Genomic DNA, 17165 nt, shown 5'->3' with positions numbered 1-17165 from the left:
TTCTGTGTCCCTCTTTCTCAACTGTGAGTCTGCAGTCACCAATGCCACTGCAAAAATAGCCATCTCCCTCGCCCTGCACAGTCAGCAGGAGCATGGATCATGACTTTCGCACGGTTTTTGGCAGCAGCATGAACCATGGACCTTAGCATGGTCTCCAGTGGGAGCACAAACCACAGACATCAATATGACCCTCTGCTGCAGCACAGGCCAAGGTCATTACCATGGCCAAGGACACCAATATGGTCCCTGGCAGCAGCCCAGCTCATGGACATCCACAAGTGCAGCACGGGTCACAAACAATCGTATGTCCCCTGGTGGTAACATGCTGCCTTCCACGCATATGCCTCTCTGCTCCCCCATCTTTTCCTCCTCTCCTATCTGTTAGACATAGTGGCATTGGAAACTGCAGGGTGCCACACAGTATTATTTTCTTGCCCAAACAGCTTTACATGCAAATATTCATTGCAACAAGTTGCTGGTCTGGTTAGGGCCTCTGGTCTCTGACGAACCATAAGTACTGGACTACCGCCAGAACTTGTCTGGAATATCCTGCTACTGCCCAGAGTGAGAGTGAACTTGAAGCTAGGCAGGGCATCTCAGTTTCAGGCTGCTGCACACCTCCCTGCCCACTTGGCTTCCCAGAGGCTCTAGGCTCCACCTTAACCCTCAGGCAGCATCCCATGTCCCACCCATCTGTCTATCAGGCAGGGCAGGCAGTAGCTACCAGCTGAGAGCCAGTTGGCAGAGCCATGACATGCTCCACTCAGCAAGGTCTGACTCTGTAGGACCAGCTCCCCCACATGCCCCAGAAGCCTACAGATGGGGTAGATGCTGGGTGGACCAACCCCAAGTGCTGGATCTGGGCCTGGAAAGCAAGCAAAGCCACAGGAAGACAGGGCTCCCAGTAAGCATACAAGCCCTTCACTTTTCAAACTCTGAGCTCCCTTTACTTTGAGCTTCAGATGAAGCTCACTTCTCACTGTGAGTCATGCTAATTTTCTCCTTTTCTCAACTCCTACTGTCCTTGATCATTTGCCACTCATTTGATGAGTGCAATGCTGTGGATAACTCGTTACTTCCTACGGAGTTGTGTGAACTAATGCATCAAACGCAATTCTCAACACACAGAAATCCTCAACTGAGATTTTTAGGCATCAGGTGGAAAAAAGTCTTCGTACTAGTCAAAGCTGCCATGCCTCTGTTTTATGAGAGCCAATGCTAAGGAGGTTCAGCCCTAAAGAGGGCCCACAAGGTAGAGATGGGGTGAACTGTAAGGTGTAGAGTGGATCAGCGCCAATCGTCACCACCCACAGAGATTTACAGGTATTGTCAAGACAAAAAGGAATTTCAGGACTTTCCTTCCCAAAAATACTTGAGAGAACTTAGCACCATTCTACACAGACGCCATATCTCTGCTTCTAGAGCAGTGGTTCTCAGTCAAACAACCCTCCACAGGATTCGTTTATCAGATATTTACATTATGATTCATAACAAAACTACAGTTATGAAGTAGCATCAAAAATAATTTTATGGTTGAAAGTCGCCACAACATGAGGCACTGTATTAAAGGGTCGCAGCATTAGGAAGGTTGAAAACCACTGTTCTAGAGGAAGCATAATACTTCTTCCTTTACATACACACTGCAGAGTCCTGGAATTTGACTCAAGGGTCTGCTCCCCTGGGCCCTTCCTAACCCCATCATAAGCCCTAACCAGCACGAAAGCTGACTGGAGTCTTAGCACCTATCTCAGCTCTGCAGAGTGAAGTTCTGGCCCATTACACCAGCAGTGTTACCTGGTGGATCCTTCAAGCTCCAAGCCACAGTGTGCTCCTCTTAAATCATGGGTCTGTAATAATTCCCTTCAATGTGAAGCTCTGAGGAGCATATAAAATTCGGCTGTGAAAAATGGCACTTGATACACACACATTGAACACAGACAGAAAACAGTGTGTCTGACTTCCAAAGGACTAGTAACTGCTACAAAGGACAGAGATGCAACTTCTGAGAACTCAGACTAAAAAACAGGCAAGGCTTGGTGGTGGTGGCACACGCCTTTAATCCTAGCATTTGGAGGCAGAGTCAGGTGATCTCTGTAAGCTCAGGGTCAGTCGGGTCTACAGAGTGAGGCAAGTTCCAATGATGAGACAGCTGACTGACTCCATGGCAGGTTTCAAACTGGCAGTTCAAGAGGAGACTGGGCCTAAAAACCCAGGCTTCAGGCAGCTAGTTAGAAACTGCACTGCCATCAGAAACTGTCCCACCACCTGGCCTGAAACAGGACAATGGTCAGCAGTTTCTGGCCAGTCTCCATGCTCCAGGATTGAAATGTCCCTAGAGATGGAGTAAGATGAAGGTCACCTACCCCGGAACCCCCTAATGTGCTTTAAATCTGGCCTGTGAGCTCACTTAGTTGTCTATCTTGGTAATGGGAGACTCCAGCATACTAGACTTCTGCAGAATAAAACACTCTGTGTTTGCATACTATTTAAGTCTGGGGTGTCTTTCTTTGGCGAATCATGGACCCTTAGACCAGGACATCCAGGACTACACAGAAAACCTGTCTTAAAAACAAATAAAAAAACCCCAATAACAACCAAAAAAATTTTTTTTCAAAACCAACCAACCACAGAAAAATCATAAATGGATTAGGCACAGTGGTAAACACCTGTAGCCAAGTGTCTGCAAGTCTTGGGGTCTGAGGCAGGAGGATTGAGAATTCCAGAACAGTCAGGGCTACAGAGTAAACCTGTCCTTAAAAAACAAAACAAACAAACAAACAAAAAAAAAAAAACAAGAAAAAAAGGAAGGAAAAAAGTAGGCAAAGGTCCACTAGTCAGAAGAAGCTGGGTAGAGAAGAATATACTGGTGTGGGCACACATAACCTCTGCCCTCCTAGTTTCTAGAAAGGCTAGAGAGTAGGGTGTGTAGCAAGCTGTCCCTCCTTGGGAGGTCCCCTTCCCTTTCTACACATGAGTGCTGGACATAGGAAAGAACAGGCCCAAGCAAAGCACAGAGAGGAACAAATACTCATAACTCTACAAAGCAAGGAGTTGGGGCCAGAGTGAAATCTATTCTTCCTGGATCAGACCTGCTTTCATTTCGACTGCTTTAGAACCAGGAGACACTGTCCAAGCCAAGCACAGTCAGGGGCTTTCTAGACACGTTTCTCTGCTTCCTTCATCCTGATGATTCACTGTACTTCCCGCACAAAGACTTCCACAAGCATGAGCAGCATGGTGTGTCTCTGTGCCCAAAGTCAAACACAAGGTCTAGGACATACACTCTGATAAGACCAAGCTCTGCCTTGAATGGTGGCCTTTGGGCAGGCAGAAACTACCTCCTCCTCTAGGTGTCAGGGTGCCTCTAACTGTCCCCAGCGATGGCATTCAAGACCGATGCTTTCTGGTGATGGCTGAGTATCAAAGGCCAGATCTCTGCAAGGCTTCTCAAAATCAGACCTGACAATCAGCATGGATCTCCAAAGACAAGACAGTTGCTGACAGCAAACAACAGTAAGGACTTCCAGGAGACTGGTAAGAGAAAGGGCAAATAAAGAAGACTGGCAGAATAAGAGGCTCACGGGGACAGCAGTGACCGCCTGGCAGTAGCTCCTATGTGTGTGTGAGGTGTGTGAGCTGACCCATCAGGGCAATGCCACCCCACATTCGGCACTGCCAGTCTAGAACCACTCACCTGTTGGGTCCTCCAAGGAGAGTCAGCGCCATCTGACTGGCACACACACCAGTCATCTCAAGTCTCCGCTCTAAGGTCAGCCCATGCTTCTCAGCCACAGACAACAGTTTTTTATGTAGCTCATAGGAAACACTGGGGACTACCAGGCCAGAGTCTGTGGTAAAAGAGAGGCAAGGAGCAAGGGGAAATCACTGTAAGAAATCGGATCTAAAACATTCTACACAGATTCTGCAAAGACCAACTTTTTTTTTCTTTTTTGAGACAGGACTTCTCATGTAGCCCAGGCATAAAGTTATTATGTAGCCATCGATGGCTTTGAACTACAAGTCTCCTGTAGACACCTTTTCAGTGCTGGAACTACAAATAAGCACATGCATGCCCAGTTTACTCAATGTTGAGACTGAACCCAGAACTTTGCATAAGCTCAGCAAAAACTATCGATGAGCTTTATTCTAGGCCAAATGCCAACTTTGTAAGAAAGAGCCATTCCGAGGAGGTTGAAGTATGCCTTTAATTTCAGCATTCTGAAGGCAGAGCCAGTCCGATGTCTGTGAGCTTGAAGTAAGCCTGGTCTGCATAGGAGTCCAGGACAGCCAGGGCTGTGTAGAGACCAAGCCTCCTCCCTGAGGTCAAGGGTGTATTGGGGTGTATTGGGGTGTATTGGGGTGGCAGTGCTAGGGTGGTCAAGAGATACTGCTCTATAAGCAGGGAGGAACTTGTTCTTAGGCCACAATCATCCCACCACAACAAAACAACACACTGTCCTAAAGGGGGAAAAGTCACCTTGGACTTTAGAGTTTTCTTCATGAACAGGCTGCTCCTCGGTCCTAAGAAGCGGAACAGATACTAATTAGTCCTGACCCTTTAAACACTGCTATTCTCATCAATTTCTTGGTAGCAAGTCCCACTCATTTGCTCTCTGCTTCCTCTTATTTCTCTCTTCCAGTTAGTTCTTCCTCTTAAGAAATTCAGCCAGTAACTTTTTGTTCTCAAATAGCATGTCACTTTCTCCCTATGCATACTGCCCCACCTTCTGGCCATCAAGAAAGACTACAGCAAAACAACTGTCAAGCTATTTAACTTTTTTTTCCCGTCATTCACCAGAAACAAAATTTTCAGAGTTCTGTCTGGCAGCTAGTATACCTGGTAGTTTATGTGGTGTACCTCACATATATCAGCATCTGCAGACCAGTAACATCTTAGAGGTCAGGGAGCCAAGCAAAGAACAACACCAAAGTAAAAACTTAGGATCTGAAGCCCTTCCCTTAAGAACAAAGGTCTTGCTCTGCCAAAATAACAATGTCATCTTACAAATGCAATGGCCCAGAAGAGCAGATCTACTGCCAATGAGACCTTTTAGTTTCCCTGTCTAAGGAAACGAGTATGGGCTCTGGGCTGGAGACATGGCTCAGAGGCTAAAAGCACTGGCAACTCTTTCAGAAGATCCAGGTTGGTGTCCCAGCAGCTCACAACCATCCATAACTCCAGTTCCAGGGAATCTGACACCTTCTGGCTTCTGTGGGCACTCATGTATATGGAACAGTCACACATGCAGGCAAAACACCTGTACACATTTAAGAACCACAAACAACAACAAAACAGGCTCCAGCAAGTCATCAGAGGATTACATATTATCTGTGTCTGACATTTTAAATCCCAAATCCTTAGCTCCTTCAAGTAGGATAGAGATTCTCCTATAGTCATGATTCACTGAGCTTGTTTGTTAGCTTGTTGCATTTCTGTCTTTAACATAGGCATTGCCTCACCAACAAAGGTGTAGACACAAACCTCACATTATTTATGATCACCATCCCATTGCTCCAGCATTTTATTTAGAAAAGTCTGCCTGCCTACTGGTCATTTCTAGAGACATTTCTTTTACTTCTATTACGAATCTAGTCTTGGATGTTAGAATGCCAAAACCAGACTCAAGGAGGGTATTGGCTGTGGGGTTTTGCAAAAGGAACCAAGCGGAAAGCCCAATTCTAAGGCATTTTTAGGCCTGTGCCTTCTCAAGTAAGGCAGAATAATACAACTTTATGTAAGGAAGACATAATGAAAATGCCTAACATTTGTCAAAATAAATGTGAGCTGAGTGCTTCTGCCTGTCTGACTCCTGTTTTTGTTAGGCGCAAAGGTGACAAACAGTGCCATTAAAAACAAGTGTCTCTCTACCTACCCTTCTAAAAGGTAAGTAACTGGTGTCCCAGGTGCCAAGGCTGAACGTGCAGCCTGACCTTACATGTCAAGAGCTGATTAAAACAGCCATTTTTTTATGGTCTGCTCTAGACAGGCACCTATTATGAGAACTAATTAGGAGGCCTTGACAGCAGTGAAAAGGCTGAACTTTCAAGGCTCCTAAGCTGTCCTGTCCAACCAGTTACACATTGAGCTACCCCAAAGACCTCTTCACCTGCAAAATCATGCAAAGCAGAGCCTTCACTCTGTCTACACCCCTTCGCTGGTTACTGAACAAGCACTGCTGCTGTAAAATGGGTGCCTGCTACGCCGAGTCAAGCCCCAAGCCAGCTCCTGTGCTGTGCAGACAGAAGCTTTCTGCGCACAAGCAGATTCATTTGCAGTGGTGCTCTTTCCCAGTACTAGAGAATATGAATGAAACTCCGGGGATAAGGGGAAACAAGCAGCTTCCTCCCTGGCTAGGTGCTACTCCAGCTAGGAACAGAGTCTCTCCTACCATCTCCTCCTGTTCTGTGATGATGGGCTGGCATAATTTGACAAGCTAGAGCAAGGTGGGCTGGAATCCTCTCTGCCTGCAGACCTATGCTGGGGACCTTACTGGAGCCTGCTGTTTGCTTTTTCAAAAGGAACATAATAGAATCACAAAATGTTCCTTTTAAACATTTATAAAGTTCAAGAAGCTAGACAGGCTTATCAGAAACAGGCAGGAGGAATAAAATAAGCCCCAAAGGAAAGGAAGCAAGAGTATAGCGTGTCTACTGTGAACAATAACACTAGCAATCTGAACATGGGCCAAGCCCAATTATGTTTGGGTTGGAAGGTGGATCTGTATTGTTTTCAAATCAAGGCAGTCAAATCAGTTGCTAGGTTTCTCTGAATATTATATGTATTTTATAGCTGGACTGAGGAAAGGGAAAGGTAACTGTATCCAGCTCATGACAAGCACAGCTTTGTAAGGCTCCCAATAAACCTCTAGGTATCAAGAAAAACAACTCAAGCACACACTGCACGGGCCAGGCTCCTCTGCACTGCTCACTTCCACTGAGCTGGACTGCCTCCTGGGTGTGCCTGCCCCCTCCCGTGCTGTCACTCATGCACCCCACCTTCCCGTCCACACCACTGCAGGTTGTGTCTCCTTACAGATACACATGTCCTGATGATCTCCACGCTCCAGTCTGGCAGTGCTCCATCCAAGCTTCCCCTCCACCCGTCCAGGTCTAGCCCTTCTTCTGCCTAACTGACTCGTACAACCAAGTGCCTCTCAGTGTAATGCAATCTTTACATAAAGTGAGAAAACCTTTAGTGAGAAAGGTTCTGGGCCCTGCATCTCTGACCTGAGTTTACTCTGTGGCAATCCCAAAACTGGGGGGTGAGCATGTCTTCCTTTTATGTTTCAAAACCACCTGCAAATTAGCATCTTCAGACTAGCAATGTACAGGCAGCCCCTGCAGATCTGTATTAAAGCTACCACAAATGCTATGTGGCACCAAAAGGGATTGATAAGAGAAGCCTAATACTATAACAAGCGCTATCCTGGCACAGGAAGCCTTCGTTCTGGCTGCACCTGTCTTATAACCTCTACTTCAGACACCACCTCTATCAGGCCCAGACACCTTGCCCACTTCTAGTCTCTATCCCAACAGTCCCCTCCGGGACTCTTAGCTTCCCTCTCCTAGTATTAGAATCTTCCTAACTTTTACTTTGAAATATTTTATTTATTTACTTATTTGTGCATGTATGCCACGGTATATGTGTAGAAGTGTAAAGAAAACCTGTGGGAGTCAGTCCTTTCTTACCATTGTGTAGTTCTGAGGATCAAAATCAAGTGGTCAGACATCAGGCCAGTAATTTTTTTTTCCTGAGACAGGGTTTCTCTGGGTAGCCCTGGCTGTCTTGAAGCTCATTCTGAAGACCAGGCTGGCCTCAAAGTCACAAAGATCTGCCTTCCCAAGTCCTGGGATTAAAAGTTTGTACCATGGCTGCTCTGCTCAGACCAGTCATTTTTACTTTTAACTAATACATTGAACATAAAAGTTGTATATCTTAATGTGGTACCATGTCATGTTCAACAAACATGGAGGTCAAACCCACTGCTGGAATGCTACAATACCCACCTGCCAGGCAAGATGTGCCGATTAATTTAATAGTGGCATAGGGGTTATGGGGTAACCAACTCAGATCCTCAGCAGGGATCTGAGGCCTGCTCCACAGATGAGAAATCACGCTTGGTATTATAAACCTGATTTACAGCTGAAGGCCCTAAGCCCTAGGGGGACCCCACTATTGATAATTTACTAAATGGATACACTGTCAAGTTGCCTTCTATCTATTTATGTTTATTCCCCTATGTTAGTACACCTCGATACCTTGACCACAGAACACCCTCCACAGTGGGCAGTAGTTAGTGCAGAGGCTCACAGCTGGTCAGCGTGCTGAGTGAGTGTTCACCCCTAAACCAGACATGTGCATCAAGGCCCCAAGGCTCAGGCCACATCCTGGGGAAAGAGGCAGAAAGAATGTCAGAGCCAGGGGATGGGGAGGATGCTGAGAAATGCCATCTTCTGTATATGGCATGGCTTTTGTACTTAAAAACTCACTGCAATCGTAGTTACTTGCACAAGAGAAGGCCAGAGAGCATGCAAGAGTCAGCACTGGGGGAAAAGAAAGTCAGCACTGGAGTGGTTTGATTGATGTATGGATATGTGAAATTGTCAAAGGATAAATTAAATCATTAAATCAAAAGACAAAAACCACTAAAATGAAAAGGTCAGAGGGACAATACCTTACCAAATGACCTACCAAGGCCTGGTTACAGGATAGATTTACATGAGAACTCCTAATGTGACACCTTGAGAAAGATAAGACCCTGCTCATCACTGACCTAGACTATTCACAAGTATGAGTATCACAAAAGATGACAAACATTAGCCAAGGATGTTGGGACATGCCTTTAGTCCTAGCATTCAGGAGGCAAGGACACACAGATCTCTGTGAATTCAAGGCAAGCTAGGGCTACACAGCAAGTTCTAGGCCAGCTGGGGAGCTACATAGTGAGACCCTGTTTCAAAAACAAAAACAAATAAGAAACCAACCAAACAAAGATAACAACATTATGGAAATTGATCTAGACTTTAGGAAGCAAAAGGAACCCGACAAGTGACTATATACAGGAAAGGTGAACTGGAACACAGCTATAAAAACCCTGAATTGAGCGTGCTGGTGTAAGACTCTATCCCAGCACTCAGGAAGCAGAGGTAGTTCCAGGCCAGCCTGGACTCTGTAATGAGAAACTGTCCCAAAATAAAAACAAGAAGCATTACTGGAGGGGTGGCATGATGGCTCAGAGAATAAAAGGCACTTGCTACAAAAGCCTGATGATCAGAGTTCAATCCCTGGAACCCACATAAAGGTTGTCTTCTGACCACTCTGCTCACTGTGGCAAGCACTGGCCCTCCCAACCTCTACCATATTAAAGGTGTGTACCGCCATGCCCCGTCCCAAGAATAGTAATTTAAAGTAAGTACGAGAGGCCAGGCACGGTGGTGTATGTCTGTACAGTGGCTTCAGGAGGCTAAAGCAAGATTTTTGCAATTCTTGGCAAAAGGAGGATACACAATGAAACCCAGTCTCAAAAAGCCAAATAACAAAAAATGTCTTCCTGAAACCTGAAAATAAAGAACATTTTAGAAACAGCTGCAAAGCTTTGTATAATGTAATGTACTTTAGGCAATATTTTTGTATCAATTTAGAAATTTCTGAGAGCAATCCTGTAGTTTGATTGTACAGAGTAATAATATCTCACAGAATATATGTATTTGGGGTAGAGGTATAATGGTTTGGTGCAGCTAGATTCTAATTTGAGTCTTCAGGTTCATGGGGAGACTAGGAATTCACCAAGTGTGTGGGGCCAGTGGTCTAAGAAGGCATGTGATGTAAAACAGTGCCCACTGAAGTGGACACTTAATTCTAGGATAGAAGTAGTTTCCTCAGGAGCCCAACAGCTGCTGAGAAAAAGCTCCACATTCCTCAGGGTAATCATCTTCAGCAGCATCTTCAAAATCCCAAATGTCTTCCAGAATTATTCCTGAGCATATATATTCATGTACAACAGATTTCCTTGATAATTGGTTTGTTTGAAATAAGGTTTAACTCTGTAGCTCAGGCTGGCCTGGAATCCACTGTGGAGCCTAAGCTGGCCTGGAACCTAAGGCAGTTTCCTGCCTTAGCCTTCCAAGTCCTGGGACTAAATACCTATTCTTGAGATAAATATTGTTAGCCTTAGAAATGCTAGAAGGTTCTTAAAAGACACTTAGTAACAAGAGTAAATTCCCAGAGCTCAGAGGCAGAATGAAATACCAACTATGGAAGACAACTTCCAGATAGAAATGATGAATCAAACCTGTCCTTGAGAAGAGGACATCCCATCAAGACAAACCAAGACTCAGCTTGCCAGGGTTGAGAAGAAACACAAGACAGCAAAAACAGACCAACTATCCAGAGGTCAAAGAAGAGCCCTGAGGTCAGGAGAAATTAGTCTGAACTAAAACCAGAGAGCTTAACTCAAATTTGAGACTGGATCCTTTGTAAAATAAGCATATTAGTGTGTTTTTGGCTGCTTTCTTCATCTCAGAAGACACAGAGTAGTGTTAGAGAAGAACCCTTCAATAAAGCTGACAGGATAATTGCCAAGAGTCAATGCCTCCACCACTGGCGCCCAATAGCCCTATCTGTCCTTTTAGAAGAGGGCTATACAGCAGAAAATAAACTGTGGAGGTTGGTTAAGTCTCCCCGTCAGAGTGAAGAGATGGCTCAGCAGTTAAAGCAGTGGAGCAGGAGACCGACATAATCTTACTGAGGCAGCCTTTGCAACTACATTAAAACTCAAATATTTACTGAGTAACCAAGAGGAACTCAGAATTGTGCAGGTTGCTTTTTAGTCTACTTGATTTGACAATGACCACCCCAGTCTACTGTAAAGAACACAAGCTCAGTAGCTTCCTATTGGCCTTAGAACTCAAGATCCTTATTCCTGAAACTACTTTCTCAGCTCTATATCCTTCAGAGTGGAACCTCTACCTTTTTCTTTCTCTGGGCTCAACTGCAAAGCATCACAGAAGAGGTGTGGGGGCTCAGATGACAAAACCATACACAGCCCTCTGCAGTCAAGTAACCTAAGTGCAGCCACACTCCTATATCCGCTCCTCCTTCACTGCACATCCAGTCCTCTCGATCCTCTGGCTTATTCAACAGCTAATGGTGTTCAATTATCACGCTGTATTAAATTCTCCTGTCATATCTTTCTCATCTTGTATTTACACTTGATGGTCCAAAATTCTGATATAGCAGTTTCATCCTGAATGTCAAACTGCTCCTGCTCCAGTGTCTTCTTTCTGTTCCTCTCATTCTGTGCTAAATCTTACCATAAAGCCAGTAAGACTGGGATCATATAATGCTCTGATCTAAAATCCTTCAGCTGGTCTGGTAAGATAAAGGAGAAAGGCACTTGCTACCAAGACTTACACACCAGGGACTCATGCTAGAAGAGAAGAACTGTCATCTCCAAGTTGTCCTCTGACCCCACATGTGCACTATAGCATGTATGTGTAAAAACATTTTTTTTAATTAAAATGACATCCTTTAGTTGTTCCCCAGAAGCAGGACAAAGCTGGCAAAGCTATACAAGGGCCTCTGTGTTCTGGTCCAAAGATGTTTCTATTGCCTTCTAGTCACCCTACAAATTCTACCCTCAACCAAACCAGCTACTGCCCAACCCCTCAAGCCTTTTGCTTACTAGAGTCACCAGTACCTGCCTCATTACCAATAAACATCCTCTTCTCAGCCTAGAAAATCCTGCCCAAGAGCTTCTGTTCTGTTCACAACCCACCTGAAGCTTGCCTGCCTTTTAACACCTAGTGCTCTTACTATCCGCATCCTCCTTGTGCTCTGGGCATTCAGGGTGTCTTTCCATCTCCTGTGACTCCCCACTCCTATTCCCACGCTGAGGACTGAGCCAAGGGTCTTGAGCATGCAAATCGAGCTCCTGACTGCCAAGCTGTACCCCAGCTCTTCCTACTATATCCTTTTGTTGTTGTTCCTTTGGTTTTGTGAGACAGGGTTCTCTGTGTACCCTCCCTGCCTGTCCTGGAACTTGCTCTGTGGACCAGGTTAGCTTCAAACTCAGGGACCTGCCTGCCTCTGCCTACCAAGTGCTGGGAATAAAGCAGTTACTAATAATAAGCACAAGTCTCTCCTGTGTTTGTGTGCTTTTATGGTGCACATCAAGGCCAGAGGCACCACCATCCGGTCACTCTTTTTAAAAAATGTATTGTTTTCATTTATTTTTTAATATGTATTGATTTTATTTATATGAGTACACTGTAGCTGTCTTCAGACACACCAGGAGAGGGCATCAGATTCCATTATAGATAGTTGAGAACCACCATGTAGTTGCTGGGTATTGAACTCGGGACCTGTGGAAGAGCAGCCAGTGCCTTTAACCACAGAGCCATCTCTCCAGTTCCCACTCTTACTTTTTAAAACCACATCTAAAATAGACCCTGACATACTGGCTGGCCAGAAAGCTCTCGGAATCCATCCTCCTGTCTCCATGTACCGAACTCTAGGATTACAGGCATGTACTGCCACACACAGTTCTGTATGTAAGCATTGTGCAGCCAAACTCAGATTAGATTCCCACGCTTGTAAAGAAAGCATTCTACTGACTGAGCAATTGTCCCAACCCAAGCAACAGTGTTCTGTCAGACCCAACTTGTCCCAAGTATGCATTTCAGAATATATTTTGCAAAAACTCTCCTCTGGAACCCTACTACCCCTAAGCAGTATTCTCTGGGAACTTCTTCACTATAGCTAGTATATTCACATACACATATACTAACAATTTGTTTTCTACAGATTTTCAACTTGTAAGTCTGGATCCAGAGATACCCTGACCCATTTGGGCATAACTGCTGAACATTATTATATTATGAGGTAGGTCAAGTTAGACTGTCTTACAATCTGTCCCAGTAGAAACAATAGCCTTGAGAAAGAACCAAAGGGGACTTTCCATAGAAATATGGGTTAAACAAGGACCTAAATTTAGTTGATCCTGAATGTATTTTCCCAGTCTATTGACCTATTGTAATAAGCATGTGTCCATGCACACCCAGGCATGCTCACACTTGCATTTACACTTGTGTGCATGCGCTCGCTCCCCCTATCCCCTCCCGTGTGTGTGTGTGTGTGTGTGTGTGTGTGTGTGTGTGTGTCCCTCCCTCCCTCTTTCTTTGCTGGCAGAGAATATTGTCAAGGGGAGTATGTCCAATTACCAAATACTTGCTCATGTGCTATTGACACTGCTTAGCATGAATATGCAGGACAGCTGCAGCAAGCTGTTAAGAATTCTAAAACCCAAGCTAGCACCAAATAGGTGATCAGCATGTTGCTTTTTCCACTACTCTAGGTATTAGCAAAAATGAAAGCATCCAGTGTTCAAAACATGAATGCTACAAGGCTACACCTGAGGGTTCTCCAGGCCATTCCTGGAATACTGATCAGACTGGTCCTTTTCTGAGACCGCACTTTTTAGAGACTGCAATCTGTTTGCCATTAATCAGATTTCACTTATACTATAGGCTTCCCTTCTTAACTTGTCCTCATACACAAGAGAAAAAGGTATATAAAGTAGATCATTTCTCCAAATATCCTGGACAGATGGTGGAACTGAAGGGAGTGCAGCTCTCCACTTTGAATACTGCTCAGTAAAAACCTGTTGAAGACTGAGCTTTGAAGAAAGGCTTTTACCTGTAGCAGAAGCTGCTCAGTGAGACAACTGTTGCTCTATTTCTAATATGACAAAGGGAATTAGTTTCTACTAACTATTGTCAGGGAAACCAGGAAAAACCAGGTGGCAAGAGGCTACTGGGCTTTCTGTGCCCTACTGTCACACACTAAGAGAATGCTGGGCTTCCTGTGCCCTACTGTCACACACGAGGAGAATGCACTTACCAGTCAGTACACAGCACAAGCTGCTATCCCTGAGTTCCTGGTCAAGAACCAGCACATGTGGCATATAGTTTCGTGGAAAATAATTTTATGAGGATTGCATTTTCTATTCCTGTCATTAGAATAGAAGATGTATGAATACAGAGCTGGAGAGGTGCAGTGTCTGATGGGAAAAATGAGCACCAGTTTGGTCTCTTCAGGAAATGTCTTCTTGGATCCTTAAGGATTTAAAATGTTCTCCTCATTCTTATTGTGGACTCTTACCTTCGTAGTCACTTAACTACAAGGCAGACCATAACTTCCCAAGCTCAGGCATTCCTTTGGTCTAAATAATTCCATGAAACCACATACTTCATAATCCAACCCTGCTCTGCAGCACCACAGGGATGGCAGCACAGAGAGCTGCAGCACAAAGAGCAGTCATAGGTCAGGGAGTGTGCCTAGTAGGTAACTAGTCAGGACAGTGGAGGTGCATACCTTTAATCCCAGCATTTGGGAAGCAGAGGTGAATCTCTGTGAGTTGGAGGCCAGCTTTATCTATGTAGTGAGTTCTAGGACAGCCAGGGCTACACAGAGAAACCCTGTCTCAAAAAAACAAAACAAAACAAACAAACAAACAAACAAACAAAAAAAACGAAAGAAAAGAGGGAAAGAAAGAAAGAGAAGAGGGAAGGAGAGAAGGGGGGGGCGGCGAAACCTGAGCAAGGCTACCTGTCCTTTCACAAGTAGCTTTAAAACCTGATGGAGTTCAGCAGTCACACTGAGACTTAAGAAAGTTTCCTCTGTAAAGAGGCATGCCTACCAGGGTCTACCAGTGGAAAGCTGAAACAACTGCAGCCTAGCCTGGCAGTCTGCCTATCCGTCACAGGGGGCACAAGCTGTCATCTCATAGCCTTGTTAGAAATTCCTCCAAATGCAATCTGGGTGTCTACACATTTCTTCCTGTGAGTACTCACAATTAAGGCCTCTGTATTCTTCAAACCAAAATGGAAACATACTCATTTTCTTTCCTATCTAGTAAACAATTATGGTTTCCCTTTGGTTCTTAGGATCATGCAACAATGATCTGTATGCTGTATTCTAACAAATCTGGTTAATATGTGGTTTGGGGAGAAGGGTACTGATAAGGCAGCCAGCTACTTTCATCTGGGCTTCAAGGTCATAGATTGAAGACAAGTTGTGGTAATTTGAATGAGAATGGTCCCCACAGGTTCCTATATTTGAAAGTCTAGTCACCAGGGAGTAGCACTATTTGAAAGAATTAAAAGGATTAGCAGCTGTAGCCTTGTTAGTGTGGTCCTGGGGGTGAGCTTTGAGGTTTCAGAGGCCTATACCAGAACCAGGTGAGCTCCTGTCCCCCCCCCCCCCCCCCCCCCGCCCCTTCCCAGCACCTCATCCTCCTGCTTGTGGATCAGGATGTAGCTCTCAGCTACTTCTCCAGCACCACACCCACCTGCAGCTATGCTCTCGGGCACTATGATAATAAGCCTCTGAAACTGTAAGCCCCCAATTAAATGTTTCCTTCATCAGAACTGCCTTTGTCCTGTTTCTTCATAGCAATAGAACAGTGACTAAGACAAAGTTTCTGACTTTAAAAAAAAGTCAGAAACTGGAGAGATGGCTTCAATATTAAGAATACTAGCTGCTCTTTCAGATGTCCTGAGTTCAATTCCCAGCACCTACATGGTAGCTCACAACCATCTATAACTGAGGTCCTGGGCAATCAGATGGCCTCTTCTGGTGTGCAGATAGATGTACAGATAAAACATCCATATACATAAAATAAATCTTTTTTAAAAAATGAAAATAAAAATAGAAAACAGAACAGCTGTATGCGATACAGATTCCTCCAGTTCCAGTACTTGGGAGGCAGAGGTAGATGGATCTCTGGGACATTCCAGGCCAGCCAGGACTACATAATAAACCCTGTCTAAAACAAAACAAACCCTTCAAACTAGCTGAGGTAGGGCTCTTCTAGAAGACTATGCTGTGTTCCCAGCACTTACATGGCTGCTCAAAACTGACTGAAATTCCAGTCCAGGGAACTCCGGTGCCCTCTTCTGGGCTCCCAGGGCACTGCACATTCATATAGACATGCAAGCAAAATGCCCGTACAAATAAAATTAAAAAGTAGGTCAATCTAAAAGAAAATCCCTGAGGCTAAAGAATTACACTATAATATAGTGGCTTTTATAAGTACAAAGGGACTACTTTGTTAGGTGAGAACCTTAGCCACCTAAACTCTCAGTGACCAAACCAGATAAGGGTAGCAAGTCAAACTAATGAAATTTTAATACATGGATTTTACCCATCTCCAATTCTTTCTTGTATCAGCCAAAAACTAGCAAAAACAAAGCTATATTTCTGAAATATATAGATAGCTATCAGGGAGACCAGACCAAAGGAAAGGTCAAATGAACACTGTATCTGCCAGATCTAGGACACAAAGGGACAAGTATTGAAATTACCACCCCCCCCCCCCCGCACGCGCGCGCCATAGCTCAGTAAACAACAGCACTGTATCAACAGCTAAATCACTAATTTCTGATGCAAGATGACAACTTCCACACAACTGGGTTTTTCTGTTTTAAGCAGCCTGCAGTAGGACTCAGCATGACTCACCTGTGCAGAACTCCTTGCTCACGCTGTGTGGAACTGTGATCCTACGGTACACAATCGGCTCCGATTCCAGGATGTTTTCATCATGGCGGTATCTAGCCGGCCGTTCATTTGGGACACCCCGAGAACGGGTGCCGCTTCTCCTCTCATAAGTGTCGATCTCCTCAAACACAGCTGCCTTGTCAAAAAGGGCCAGGTTTCCCTCAAAGTCAAAATCTGTGTCTGGGATCTCCTCAATATCATCTCCAAAGCACTCATCATCTTTATTCTTCATTTGGCCATTTTTTAAACCACTTTTCTTTGGGGTTGCCTGGTTTGGGTGTCTGCTACTAGATGACCCTGGGGTGGAGGAGAATAAAGAACAAAATCAGTGTGCCAATGTGCAATGTCAATGAAGATGTTAGTATCTGAGAGAGCAGAGTCAAAGGGAAAGGCAGGGTATTTCTACATCACATTAGTAGTAAAAAAGACAAGCACACAAATCTCACGTGGAATAATCAATCTGAGAAACCACCCAAATAACTGAACATGAAAAAGACAGTAGTCCTGAAAACTTTAATCAGTGCTGCCTTTCATAAGGGAAGAGATGATGACAGAAGTTTTGTTTACTGAGGTTATCAATAAATCCTCCAAGCTGGCCCTGAATTCC

At 44.7% G+C, this 17165-nt stretch overlaps 1 protein-coding gene across 1 annotated transcript in view; it reads right to left on the bottom strand.

The window, feature by feature from the left end:
• EDC3 (enhancer of mRNA decapping 3) overlaps positions 1 to 17165 on the bottom strand; it is a 37472-nt gene that overhangs the window by 6279 nt on the left and 14028 nt on the right. Inside the window, exons 4-5 of the mRNA XM_080929972.1 lie at positions 16520 to 16855; positions 3695 to 3848 (exon numbers count right to left, since the gene is read on the bottom strand). Coding sequence (XP_080786098.1) covers positions 3695 to 3848; positions 16520 to 16855 — 490 coding nt within the window. The remainder of the gene's footprint in view (positions 1 to 3694; positions 3849 to 16519; positions 16856 to 17165) is intronic.

Source organism: Micromys minutus (genome assembly GCF_963924665.1).
Source record: "Micromys minutus genome assembly, chromosome: 16".
Taxonomy (NCBI): domain Eukaryota; kingdom Metazoa; phylum Chordata; class Mammalia; order Rodentia; family Muridae; genus Micromys; species Micromys minutus.
The sequence above is the reverse complement of the archived record's forward strand: the minus strand, read 5'-3'. Positions and strand labels throughout refer to the sequence as shown.